The following is a 14,185-nucleotide window of genomic DNA, read 5'->3' on the forward strand; positions in this document are numbered from 1 at the left end:
CAACTTTTATTCTGTACACTTCCGTACAGTGGGACACAACAGAAACAGGGCAAAAAGTAATGACCACAAAGGAATTCCCAGTTACTCCAGACTCCCAGCTATTCACATGCTATACCAAAGAGGACAATATAGGAAGGAAGCAGCAGAAACAGTGGCAGTGGAGGAACTCAGAGCAACAATGGCTTCTGCCATTCACAAGAGATGTTGGTGAACTACTATATATTTTGGAAAGTGGTTTGTCTGTCTATCCATTCATTCATTCTCTATACACTGACACCTTGTTTATTTGTTCTTTTGTTTATTTGTTCTCTATACAGACACCTCTCAATATATTATTGCCAAACTTGACACAAGGATTTCTGAGGCAGAGGTGGGGGTCTAATTTGATGCTTGGGTGCCATGTGCCATTTTGAACCAAGATGGTGGACTTAAATGGGACTTCAGGGTGACTGTGCTCATTTTTTACATAGGTTCGGCTGCCCCTTGAGATTTCATCATCAAACTTGGCACAAAGGTTACTGAGGTTGTTGTTGATTTTGGAGTGCTGGGTGCCAATTTTGATTCAAGATGGTGGACCAAAACATGACTTTACTCAGTTTTGGGGGTGAAGGAAGCAAATTCACAAATTACACTATTTAAAAATCACAGTATTTATTGGTTTCTAAAAATTCCTAGATAGTGCCAGGAACTCCTTGTTAATGGTATTATAGAGAAGGGTCCAAATACATGGAATTTATAGTAAACTCTCAACCAAACCTATGTTCATTCATCCTCAAGACCTACCAGGCAAATGCGACCAATGCGGGAGTAGACAACAGGACTCTGTGGGGAATCGGTAGATTTCTCTCGGAAGAAGAAATAGAGCTTGTCATCATTCCTCTCTGCGCTGTCTGGAATGAGCTGTGCATGGACAAACGCTGGGTCTGCAAAAAGTAGTTTAAACAGTAACATGGTCTGAAAGGGTGAATGTTCTTTCCAGACTCCAGCACCCAGAGCTTTTGTGCTATATGTGATTCCTCACCAGCCCATGGAGGAGGTCACCTGGCCATTGTTAGAAGAACCCTAACTGCCTTCAATTTAAAAATGGCAGCTTATACTTGAATCTGGGGGCTAAATAACTCAAATCTTAAAAAGGTTCCTTAGATGTGTACTCAGGTTGATGTATGCAGTAAACTCATGCAGCCACAATAATTCATCCCCATTGGAAGAGGAAGCACCTCATCTCTAGATGCGTGAGTTTTCTTCCTCATGTCTCCCCTCCAATACTGCACTGGCAAAGATTTGAACTTATCTTATTGTTGTAGTGAAAAAAGCATATTGCCAGGTGACGACATTGGCTCAAGGCCCTATCACCTGACAGATGCTCCTAGCACATTACTCTGAAACATGTTGTTTACTTAGCAAAGTGCAGCAATTTGTCTCACACCCTGCACAGCTTTGTCTGAGAGATGTTTGTTTTTATTCAAGAGAAAATTAGTCATTGAAAAGTGATATAGGGTGAGGACTGGCTCCATGCACAGGCTTGGGTCCACCCCTTTGAAGCACACATTTACTTCATAGAGCTCTACACTGACATATTGTGGCTCCTTCAAACAGCTCAAGTGGAGAGAACAGAATGTAGATATCTGTCCTAACAACCAAAATTCTATAGGTTTTTCTATTACAGTGGGTGCTGAACCCGATACCTAGTCTTCCCCAAAGCTTGGAGAAAGAGAGATTCAAAGAAAACAGAGTTTTCTGTTCTCAGTTGGTCAAAGAATAGAGCAAGTTTTAATAGCATAACGACAGCAAGATTTGCTAGTACAGTGGTACCTTGGTTCTCGAACAGCTTAGTTGTCGAACAAATCAGCTCCCAGATGCTGCAAACCCGGAAGTGTTCCGGTTTTTTGGAAGCTGAATGTCCGACACAGCTTCCACTTGAGTGCAGGAAGCTCCTTTCCATTATTGTTTACCCACAGAGATTTTGCTTTCAAAAGCTGCCATGTAAATTTTTGATGGGACCAACCTCATCCTAAAAGAGAGCTGAAATGTGGGTAGGGTGCAGTGGTATAAGGGAGGGAGAACACCCCCTGGTACCTTTTTCAGGGCAGCAGCAACAATGTCATCTGCCAGAGCACCAGGGTAGCTGACAGACCTTCCCTGCTCTGGCAAGTGAATGAGGCAATATGTTTGTGAGGCTTTCAAGTTTGTCGTGTATCACCATAAAGGAAGTCAGAGTATGAGGAAACTAATCAAGCAGATGGCATGTACGTATTTTCTTTTCTTTGATGGAGTCCCTGCTTTCCTGTAAGATTGTCTGCATTTCTGGTAAAGCAAAAGATAGCCTTTCAGCTGGCTGAAGATCTTTTGCTAAAGCTCAATGCATTTAATAAACTGAAACTGTACCATTAGAAGTAATCCTCAGAGTTCAACATAGCTTACCCCCAGGAAATTATGTATAGGACTTTTTGGATTCTCCTTATGGATGAGCTATAAGGGGTGTCAGGAGCTCCTGAACATTAAAATTCACGACTATGCCACTGGTTGAGTGGAAGAGTGAAAATCTGAACACGTGTAGTATGTGCCATGCAACTGTTACTTCACTGTGAGACTCAGGACTGATGCATCTGACAAAAAAAGGTCTGATCCAGGAAACCTATATAACAACAACTAAGGCTGCAATCCTATACACACCTACCTGGAAGTAAGTCCCAATGAACTCAATGGGACTTATTTCTGAGTAGACATGTTTAGACTTACACTGCAAGTTAAGATGCCATAGGCGTGTTGTTTTTCCTGCAACAGATTAATACATCTACCGCTCTCAAACAAGTCCTGATTGTTCAGTTCAAGGCTCACATTTTGCTGTACCTTTCCTGATCTGTTATGGAATCCTTTTGTGGTCACACAAAATAGTGTTAGCTGAGGTTGAAAATGAAGATTTACGGAATGCACTTAAGACGCAATCAAACAGCTTCTAGGCATTTCATCTCTGTCAACATTTGCTCAACTTGTGCATATATTATTCCATTTTATTTATTTTAAAACGTTAAGTCCCACCTTACAGCTGAAAAGCAAGTCTCAAGGTGGCTTACAAAAACATTAAACTACATAGTTATAAAGATAACTGTAAGAACAAAAGCTGCTTGTTTCTTCAGTCTATGGTGGCTCCTCCTGGCAGGCCAGCAGCTACTGATGTGGTTTATTGTGGCATGCAGACACTGCCACCTTGAATCACGACAAATGAGTCAAATGACCTGCTCAGATCAGAAGACCTGTGGAATGAGTCAGCAAGGAGCACACATGGGCCTAGTGGTTATACAGATTTGTCCTAAATTAGCTCTTTGGCTCTCCTCTCTATCCAATCTTTCCAACTTAATTAACTGGTGTCAATCAGGTAGGGTCCGTGTTTTAAACCAGTAAATGTTCTACAACACTAGGGAAAGGACCACTTGTATAGATTAACACTTTCTTGAAATTCTGTTCAATGCCCCAAATAAAAACTGTTCTGAATAACTTCAGTCAATGCTTCACACTCTAAGGCTTGTTATGATCCAAACTTCAGAAAAGAATTCTGAATCCGTTGCTGCCTTTGGTACTAAAATTCTTTTACTGGATGTGATGGTGGCTTGTCCTGTATCACAGGCCAAAACTAGGGAAGCAAATCTTCATGTCAGTGTAGAAAAGAAGTTGACATAAAGCTCAGCGAGTTAAGCAGCTGTTTGCTAGGCTGCTGCAGGAAACATGGCCATGTGATTGATTAACTAAGCCTTCTTAGTCTACAGTGCTGGAGTCCTGAGCTCTATTCCTTGTATCACCTCATTTGTAATGCAAAATGAGGTAGTTTAAGAGTTCTTTACTTACACAGCTTGAAAAGGGTGAATAGCAATTGAAATCACAGGCAGGGAAAATTGCTTTACTATGGCATCCCAAAACTGAGAGGCAGGTAGTGCTTCTCAACTTTTATGAAATGATACCCTCCCCCAAAAGCGACTAGTTCTTCTGCGTCCCCCAATGGCACAGTGATAAATTTTCAAGTGCAGGAGCTCATCATGACAGACTCTGCAGTAACACACCCCACCTCTGAGAGTCCAAAAGTGTGGCTGTGTTGATCCATGGATGCTGGTTGTGAAGACCTGCGTTCACATACCTGATTAGCCGTGAAGTTCACTGGGTGACCTTGGGCAAGTCACTCTTCTCAGCCTAGCCTACCACACAATGGGTGGGATTCATCTTCCCATCAGCAGAAGCCCTGTGCAAGGACTTCTGTTTGCATAGTGGAGCTTCCCTCCCCTGCCTCCCCTGCAATTGGCCCTGGGGGAGTCAGGATAACCCCCAGAACAGTGCATGAGGAAGGAAAGGAGGATCCTTCCATCAGGCATGCAGAGATGCTTGCTGTAATGGAAGCTCAACACATCACATTGTTGATTTCTTCCCAGGGCCATTATGAGGAGGAAATGAGATAACTCCCATACTTGCCACCACAAGCTCAGTGGAGGAATGCTTGTAGCAGTACTACTACTACTACTACTAGTAGTAGTAGTACCCCTCCCATCTGACTGGGTTGCCCCAGCCACTCTGGGCAGCTTCTGGCATATATAAAAACACAGTAAAACATTAAACCTTAATAACACCAAGCAAAATGTAATGCACAGCCTTTTTATATGGTGCTGAGGTTCATTTTGAACTGTTTGTAACAGGCTGTGGAACAATTATGCTGCTTTCTAACATACGTTTAATGTAAAAAACAGATGCCCATTTTAAAACAGTGCAGGAAAGGCTCTTGCCAGGTAAATAAATGAATACAGCATGTCCTGCCTTCCAACCCCGCAAGCATGCAGCACTGGCAAATCCCAGTCTTATGGATGACATCCTCTCTCCTACTGGGGAAAAAGTACTAGAGAAGTGCTGCCTGCCCCACACTACATGTCCCTCACTCATGTGGAAATCTCACCTGCCCAGCCTCTTTCACATCATCTTATTTCCCAGACAACCAGCTCATACTGTGATGGACAGGCCCTGGGTCTGCCTCCTAGTGACCCAGCAACCAGTGAGAGCTGGTGAGTCCATCAGAAAATCAGGAAAGAGAGTGTGGAGTTTAAGTTAGATGCTGACAGTTTTAGAAGTGAAATAGAGATTTGACTCTCGGTGAAAGAAAAATTAAAAGCCAGTGTGGGCAGTTGCAGATGGTTAACTGTCTGAGAGGGTTTAGCCAGGCAGAGCAAACTGGTCTTGATTCCCTGAGGGGAAGTAAAATCCTAGAAGGGGCTGAGTGGGTGTTGCAGGTTCGAACACTGATAACCATTTTAAGTGGGAAAAGTCTACCTGAGACTTGGCTGAAAAATAGTGCTAAAAGTTTCTCTGTAAAGAAACATACAGTTTTGTTCCAGAAGTGCCTTATCCTCATCCTCTAGGTGGGGAGTGAGTAGGGCTGCCATATGTCCAGATTTTCCCAGACATTACCAGGATTTCAAATGCTGAATTGACACCCGGGGGGAACCTCTGAAAGGCGGCGGTGTCCTGGATCTTAGGAAAGTCAATTGAAAAATCATGTTTTCTTGGCGTTTTTGTAAACACACACACACAAAAACTCAACTTTCAGGGTGTCCTGGTTTTTATTTTTTGAAATACGGCAACCACAGGAGTAAGTGGACACTGGGCAGCCTTGACACAAGTGCAACACCTTGCTGCTCTACTTAAATATAAACCCTACTATGAATAGTTAAGTCTAGGCCTCTCCTGTGTAAGAACAGGGGGAGTTTCATCTAGTGACACACCCATATTACCGGTCAAGTTACATCCATATTACTTTCTGTCACACATACACTATTGCTTTCTTACACACATACTACCACCAAATTCCTGCACCCACATAACGTTGGTGTGCTGAGGTAACACCAACATAAGTTGTCAGGAACACAACTCTATGCATCTATCCAAGAGAAGCTGTGTACCATACTTTGAAAAACTCTGGGCCTGAGCTGTTCATAAGTCTAATGTCAGTAACCTTCATCATTAGTACCAAGCATTCCCTTGCTTTGGGGTGGGGGGGGGAGCTGTAAGATTTATGTGGCTGCAAGCACACCTGTCTGCCTTAAAAGCTTTTGTAAGAATATCTTGGAAGCTCTGCAATTTGGGGATATGTTGGTATTTTCTCTAGAGCCATCACTGCTAAAGAATTGCCATGGAAGGCAAATGGTCACCCTTATAATCCAGCATTTGCTTTCATAGATAGCTCTGTTCGGGTTACTAAAATGACATCTCCCTAAATTTGATTCCCAACCCCAGTTTACTCAGCTGTTTTTGCTGCTTCACAACAGCTGGAGGTGCAACCAAAAAGGAAGCTGAGACCTTCTCTCATTGGATCCCTTTCCATGATGCATGCTGGAGGAGAGAGGGCAGGAGATTAAATGCCCTGGATCAGTTATCAGAAATGACAAGAGTACAAACCTGCCCTTCACCACCAACTGTGTGTAGAGAAATAATTCCAGGAGCAAAATGCTTTTGAACGCACAAAAGGGGACATATACCAGAGCCAAGGAATTAAGCAAAAAGAGAAACTAGTCAAATACCAACACACTCCTGAAATGACCAGATGTCTTAACTTAGCACATATATTTTCTTTATGGAAAGAAAATTATAGAAGACAATGACTTCTTCAGTGATGTGCTCTACAAAGCCCAAATGAAGTAGGAACACTTGCAGATTCTGTATTTCGTGTTCCACATAGATGGAGCATTTCATATCTATTAAGGCTGGCAAGACATGAACAGGGCAGGAGAGCCCTATTCCTGGTGTCCTGGGAGCTAGACAGAAAGTACGGACAAGTGACAGTGCAAGGACAAGGCAACAGCAAAATCAAGTATCAAGGACCGAAAACAAGGGAGTACAGAAGAAGGGTATGATAGGTGTCATGGGGACACTGTAACAGCAAAGGAGACTCGAAGGGCACCAGGATGAGAAAGGGGGTCCAGAGAGCTAAATTAAGATTCCATCATCCACAACATAGCCCACTGAGCTGGCTATATGTGGACAGATAAAAGAAACCAATTGTAGGCAGCTGGTATGACTTGGCATGAAGCCCTCAGGAAGCCAGACTTGAGAAGTCACCATGGAACAGTGTGCACTCACAGAAGGAACTTGAAGACAAAGGGGAGGGGGGGGTTGTTGGTTAACGCTCCTGCTAGTATAATGTTTTCTTTACTAAAGCCTCTTTTTATCCACATTTTCTTTCTTACAATAATATTCTGAAACAGAGAGAGGAAAGAAGAGAGGGAAACTCTGTGCTCCAAGTCACAATTCCCACCATGTAGCATGGACATTGGACACGAAGATCATGAATGCAGCCTTGCTTTTTGTCCTCTGCACTTCAAACTCTGCAGTCTGCCCCCCTTCCACTCACCATTTAGCCAACGGGAGTTGTATTGGTCAGTCCTCATAGCAGTCTGCTTGCCCATGGTGCGGAAGATGGCGGCATCAGTGCCCATGAAGTCAATGTAGACACCAGCATAGAGTTCTTCATCTGTTGGCAACAGAGGGTAGGGGGAAGAAAATTAATTGAGAGTTTTGTTGAGGCAGGATTTCCAACCACTCACCCCACTGGTTCTGTGAAAGAGAGGGATGGGGGGAAATATATGAAATGCCTGGAATGGTTCACTTCTTAAATGATACCTACAGAAACAGGGAAGCTACTCACTGGCACTTTGAACAATGATGTGAAGACAAGTACCTCAACCTTCTTCTTTTCCTCCATCCACCCCCCAAAAAAAGTTGTGCACCAGGAGTTTGTACATCTCCATGTGAGAAAAGAATGCAAAGTTCTGTTTTGGGCATGGATGGCACAGACAGTATTGCCAGACTATGAAACTGGAACCATTGTCTCTCTTAGATCCTCAACGTTCATTCATTTGCTCTGAACTCTTAAATGGGTAGGAAAAAGAGAAACTCGCCTCCTTCTGTAGTCCTTTCATTCTCAAACTCAATAAGAAAGCTCTGATTAGAGTTTTCTCTCTCCCTCTCCCTCTCTCACACACAACCTCTGAACACAGTGTTCAGAGGAGGGAGAATTTAACCAAGACCTTTTTCTTGTCTAAACTGCAGCCACTTCTACTATTTGCCTGATAGGGGAAAATAGTATACAGGCAGCCATATATTTTCCCCCTTCAGCTTTGAGGGGAAATGTGATTTAGACTGGGAAATCTGTGGGGGGGGGAGGGGAATTAATCCCTCTCCCAGTGCCACTGCCTCATTCCATTCAAGGGCCCCCGCAGCTGCTTTAAAAAAACCACCACCACCCAAAACCCAAGAAACTTCAAGAGAGCCAATCACAGATTTCCTGCATCTCTAGGTATAGTTTGACCCTAGGTATATCAACTGCCCTTCACACCTAATATAGTTTAAATACTTTAGGGTTACCCTGTTCTGTGCTCTTTTCCCCATCTTCTCCCTTGCAAAAACATGCAGCCTTTCCATGTCATACCACTCTGGTGGCATCACCAACAATTCTTACAGACAAACTTAGAAGTTAGAGGAAAAGAAGTTCCCTGCCCCTAACTCAGATGCTTTAGGTGCTAATACTCAGGAGAATTCAGAAATTTGTAATTAAAACATGAAATAAAGAGTAAAGGGGGACTGTATCTCCTAATTCTTGTCCATGCACAAAAATTATTGTATTGAGTAACACTGGATAAGAGATGTGGGGAAAGGAAAAGAGCGAAGCACCTGCACTTCCTGGTCTCCTGACTTCATTCAGGTCATGCCTGAAGCTGCTGTCAGCATGGAACGGCTATATATTTAAGGATGAATTAATTAAATGCTAGAATTTTGGGGGGTGGTGGTATGGTGATTCTATTTGGTAGTGTGAGATCAAACTTGGAATCTGCGTGAATTGTTCTTGGAGAGTGGGAATGAAAAGAAACGACAAGGGGAAAGCAAGGTCTCTGTAGAAGGGGCCCTTTCTTGTTGCTCTGACCTTTCATTGATAGAAGAAACCTCATAATGATCAAAGGCAGGGGAGAAAAGGATCAAGATTATTAGTCATGCACAACATATGAACTGTTAGGTGCCCTTCCATAGTTTCCCTACCGCTGCACTGAATCTCTTATACAGAAATTAGTAAGGCTTACAGAAATGAACCTAAGTTCATTAGCAAAGCTGCTAATCAGGTCCAGCACTCAGTCAGGAACCCACTGGTACAAGGGCACAATTCCTGCCTGTCTCAGGCCAGTGCTGCAGCTGCTTTCAGATTAATTAAGAAGTTTTGGGCTTGTCGTGTAAATGGATACTAATGCTTGGACAAGATCAGAGGCAGCCAGGCCATATCAAGGGGTTAGGGGATTTGCAGGAAGAAAGAACTTTGGCCAGCACTGGAACCGACTCTTAGGGGAGAGTGGCGCAGCTGTTGTGCCAGTAGTAGGCCCAGGGTCAGCAGGACAATGATACCACTCCTCATTATCTCCCTGCTGTGAAGTTTTGTAATCCCAGCCCTCACATAGGGGAAAGCCCTGTGGAGCTTGAGCCACCATTTGAACTGGAGATGGAGGGGCCCTGCGGGAGATGGTATGGCCACACAGGACAAAGTTCAGAGGATGTCCATGCTTGAAATCAACCTGGGGTTGAGTGAAAAAAGGTGGGTCTATGTGGTGAGGGAAGGATATAAGAATCCAAGAAGATGAGAACATTCAAAGATATATTTATATACAGATATTAAAGGGCAAGAGTAAAATACAGTGGTACCTCGGGTTAAGTACTTAATTTGATCCAGAGGTCCGTTCTTAACCTGAAACTGTTCTTAACCTGAAGCACCACTTTAGCTAATGGGGCCTCCTGCTGCTGCTGTGCGATTTCTGTTCTCATCCTGAAGCAAAGTTCTTAATCCGAGGTACTATTTCTGGGTAAGCGGGGTCTGTAACCTTAAGCGTATGTAACCTGAAGTGTATGTAACCCGCGGTACCACTGTATACATTGGTAACTCTAGCATGACCAATGGAAAGGACCAGGTTTCTCAAGGGAAGCAGAGGTGTCTGCATGAAATTTGCAGCTGGCTTAAGTCAGAATATAGCTGACTATATGTGAATATAGCTGGCCACTCAGGCATTGTGTTGTTTTGGAATGCTAGGGCAGTGGGAGGAATAATCATGTCTGATGGATAAGTGGAAACGATTGGACCATAACAAAGTGACATAAATGTCATCTGTGAAATTTTGCCAAGGAACCTCTCAGAACTTTGCTATTCGCCAAAGCCCTATTCCTCCTCTTCTCCCACCAGATGGGACACTGCAGTTTAGTGAACAGTATGTCCTTTCTCTTCTTTATCAGCATCCAAGAGGCCATGATCTTTCCCCATTAACTCCGATGACATTTCCAGCTAACTCATCCATGCCCAAGGATGGCCAAAACCATTTCCTGACACAGAGCTGCTGTTGCGTTGCATGCTTATAAGTAGCATAGCCCCCCTCCCCCTTCTCAATCCTGATACAGTGGTACCCCGCAAGACGAATGCCTCGCTAAACGAAAAACCCGCAAGACGAAAGGGTTTTCCGATTTTTAGAGGCTTCACAAGACGAATTTCCCTATGGGCTTGCTTCGCAAGACGAAAGCGCATAGGGAAATCTCCTGGGACAGCGGGGAAGCGCAGCGCACCTTCTCCTCTGTTCCCAGACCTGTCCTGAAGGCTTGTGGTGGGAGGTCCGGGAACAGAGGAGAAGGCGCGCAGCGCTTCTCCTCTGTTCCCGGGGCTTGCGGTGGGAGGAGGGTTTTTCCTCCCCACCGCCAACATTCAGAACAGCATTCTGAATGTTGGCGGTGGGGAGGAAAGCCCTCCTCCCACCGCAAGCCTTCAGGACAGGTCCGGGAACAGAGGGGAAGGCGCGCAGCGCTTCTCCTCTGTTCCCGGACCTGTTTTGAAGATTTGCGGTGGGAGGAAGGTTTTCCTCCCCACCGCCAACATTCAGAAGGCTGTTCTGAAGGCTGGCGGTGGGAAGAAAAGCCCTTCTCCCCCGCCAGCCTTCAGAAGAGTTCCCGGAGGGCTGCCTAGGCTGCGGATAGCAGCATGCTGCCCCGCGCAAGGGGCGCTCTTAAGCAGAGCGCCCCTCGCGCGGGGCAGACATTCGCAGCTTGGGGAGCCCTGCAGGACTTCCCCGCAGGGCTCTCCAAGCTGCGGATAGCAGCCTGCTGCCCCGCACGAGGGGCGCTCTTTAGCAGAGCGCCCTTCGCGCGGGGCAGACACCTGCAACTTGGGGAGCCCTGCAGGACTTCCCCGCAGGGCTCTCCAAGCGGCGGATAGCAGCCTGCTGCCCCGCACGAGGGGCGCTCTTTAGCAGAGCGCCCCTCGTGCGGGGCAGACATTCACAGCTTGGGGAGCCCTGCAGGACTTCCCCGCAGGGCTCTCCAAGCTGCGGATAGCTAAAGAGCGCCCCTCGTGCGGGGCAGCAGGCTGCTATCCGCAGCTTGGAGAGCCCTGCGGGGAACTCCTGCAGGGCTCCCCAAGCTGCGAATGTCTGCCCCGCGCGAGGGGCGCTCTGCTTAAGAGCGCCCCTCGTGCGGGGCAGCAGGCTGCTATCCGCAGCTTGGAGAGCCCTGCGGGGAAGTTCTGCAGGGCTCCCCAAGCTGCAGGTGTCTGCCCCGCGCGAAGGGCGCTCTGCTTAAGAGCGCCCCTCGTGTGGGGCAGCACGCTGCTATCCGCAGCTTGGAGAGCCCTGCGGGGAAGTCCTGCAGGGCACCCCAAGCTGCAGATGTCTGCCTCGCACCGGGCAGCAGGCTGCTATCCGCAGCCTAGGCAGCCCTCCGGGAACTCTTCTGAAGGCTGGCGGCGGGACAAGGGCTTTTCTTCCCACCGCCAGCCTTCAGAAGGCTGTTCTGAAGGCTGGCGGTGGGGAGAAAAGTCCTTCTTCCCCCGCCAGCCTTCAGAAGAGGTCTGGGGACAGACTGTCCCTGGACCTGGTCTGAAGGCGGTCTCCATAGGAACGCATTAATTGATTTTCAATGCATTCCTATGGGAAACCGTGCTTCGCAAGACGAAAAACTCGCAAGAAGAAAAAACTTGCGGAACGAATTAATTTCGTCTTGCGAGGCACCACTGTATCGTTTTAGAACTCATAAAGAGGGAGATTTCTCAACAGAGGCTGGATGACCATCTGTCATGGATGTTTTAGTTGAGATTCCTGCATTCCTGCATTGGACTAGATGGCCCTGGGGGTCCCTTCCAACTCTACAATTGTATGCCTATAGAATGACTGATGTTGCACAACCATGGAACTCACTTATTAATGCTGATACGGTGTCCACCTTTGGGTCATACGAGCATTTTCCTTTTCCTGACTCAAGCTTCTCTGGTTCCAGGTAGAATATGTAATCCTGGAAAGTAAGGCAACAGGTAGATCAATGATTTGTTTTAGCACACACTATTACCTTAGGCCTTCACAACTCTTTTTAATCAGAGAGCATCTAAAAGTACATGGAATACAAGATGCTGAATATGTGAATCACACTGTCTAAACCGCATCTCTCTGGAGTGGAATTTTCGTCCAACAAGGTTATAAGCAGTGGAATGTAAGAAATCCTGGCATGTAATATGTTTACCCCATGGAAGCTGCTTTAAATCATTTTTCAATGGTGGCTGACTCACTGGTGAGTTCATTACCTCACCATGCAAAGCTATTTTTTCCATGCCACTACAGACTTTATTTTATTCAGAGACCCTGCGGAGGCATGGAGAAAAATCACCACCAAACATGTAGAAAGCTGGTGCAAACATTACCCTAGCAACTGCAGTACTGTATATACGCTACTCTTACAAGTTTTATATCAATTTCAAGTCAACCCTAAGAAATGTGGCAGCAGAGCCACTCTCTAAAGCTACTGCATTGACCGATTTACAGGAACATTCACTTTCTAACTTTTGCACACCTCCCAAATATGTGTCCCATTTTAAAGTTGCAGAAGTAACAGTTCTCCTCCTAAAGAAACCTGTTCTGTAAATGAAAAAACCAAAACACATTCATATAAAAATAGTGTATCCCACCATCTTTATCCGCATGGTGCTACTTTACAAACCCATTCCTAAAATTCATACTTCTGGACCTCTCCATCTCAAGAAACATTGGACGTAACATTCTAGCCAAAGATTCAACGTTTTCCCTGCAATGTTTGCACACAACATTACATTTTCAGACTTTTTCCACTGGGTATGACCACTGGGTGAAGTGAAACAACTGTGTGCTGTAATGTGTGAACACTACAGGTAAGTGTCTAGTTACCACATATTATTACTAAGTAGTACCTAGACACTGATGAACTTCAGATTGCCTTCAGTCACCCTGTGCTACAACCTCTTCTGAGTATGAAACAACAATAAATCACGGATGTCACATTTCCCCCCACGCCCTAGAGGACAACCAACAGCTACAAGCAGAGCAGATAGGATGCAGGCCTTAAATATTGCTGAGAAGTGCAGAGTGAGTGAATGCCATTTGAATCCCTCCTATCATGAAACTAATGACTCATTACTCCAGTGACTCACAAGCGGTACACTGGGATCCACTTCTGGCCTTATAAGAGGGTTGCTAGGACGCTGGCAATGCTTGTAGGTGCCAATGCGGCAGAAGGAGCAGTGGAGAAGAGACTGCCAAGCCAGGGTGGTAGAATCAACATTTGGGAAAGAAATCCCACAAGTGGATCTTTTTAATGAAATGTTTGGAAATCACTGCTTTAGTGGGCTGGAAGCCATTTAGAAATTAAAGAAAAATGCCGTGAAAAGGTTTAAGAGGTTTCCCCCCACAAAATACCTCTTGTGGTTTGATAAAAACATTAAACCTAATCTGCCAGTGTTAAGCACTATTAAATAGTGCCAGATTACCAAACAGGCGGAGAGTAGGCACTGACCTCTGGGCCTCATGCATTTTAGAGGCCCTGCAACAACGGATGAAAATAATATTGATTTGATCTGGAAGAAAATTACAATCAAGTTTTCTTAGTTCAATATTATCCCATTAGAGTGCATGCACAAGGGGGAAGGACAAGATTTCGGCTGCCTAGGGGCCTCCACAGGGTTTAATATGGCACTGCTTTTAATTCCCATTTATTTTGATGGGAGTGGCTTAGGTTGCAGAACTTGACATACCTACTTGAGAGTAGGCCCCTGCTTCCAGACAGGAGTTTAATATGAAAACAGGTCATTGAGCTATTGCAAACAAGATTGTTGGCAACA

The 14,185-nt window shown here is 45.3% G+C and overlaps 1 protein-coding gene across 7 annotated transcripts in view; it reads right to left on the reverse strand.

Moving 5' to 3' along the window:
* SEMA3F (semaphorin 3F) overlaps positions 1-14,185 on the reverse strand; it is a 127,425-nt gene that overhangs the window by 16,350 nt on the left and 96,890 nt on the right. For all 7 annotated transcript variants that reach the window (XM_081185861.1, XM_081185867.1, XM_081185863.1 and 4 more), the window contains 3 exons: positions 12,240-12,333; positions 7,382-7,501; positions 784-923 (listed from right to left, as the gene is read on the reverse strand). In XM_081185861.1, coding sequence (XP_081041987.1) covers positions 784-923; positions 7,382-7,501; positions 12,240-12,333 — 354 coding nt within the window. The remainder of the gene's footprint in view (positions 1-783; positions 924-7,381; positions 7,502-12,239; positions 12,334-14,185) is intronic.

This window comes from Podarcis bocagei, assembly GCF_964188305.1.
Source record: "Podarcis bocagei genome assembly, chromosome: 2".
NCBI classification, from domain to species: Eukaryota; Metazoa; Chordata; class Lepidosauria; order Squamata; family Lacertidae; genus Podarcis; species Podarcis bocagei.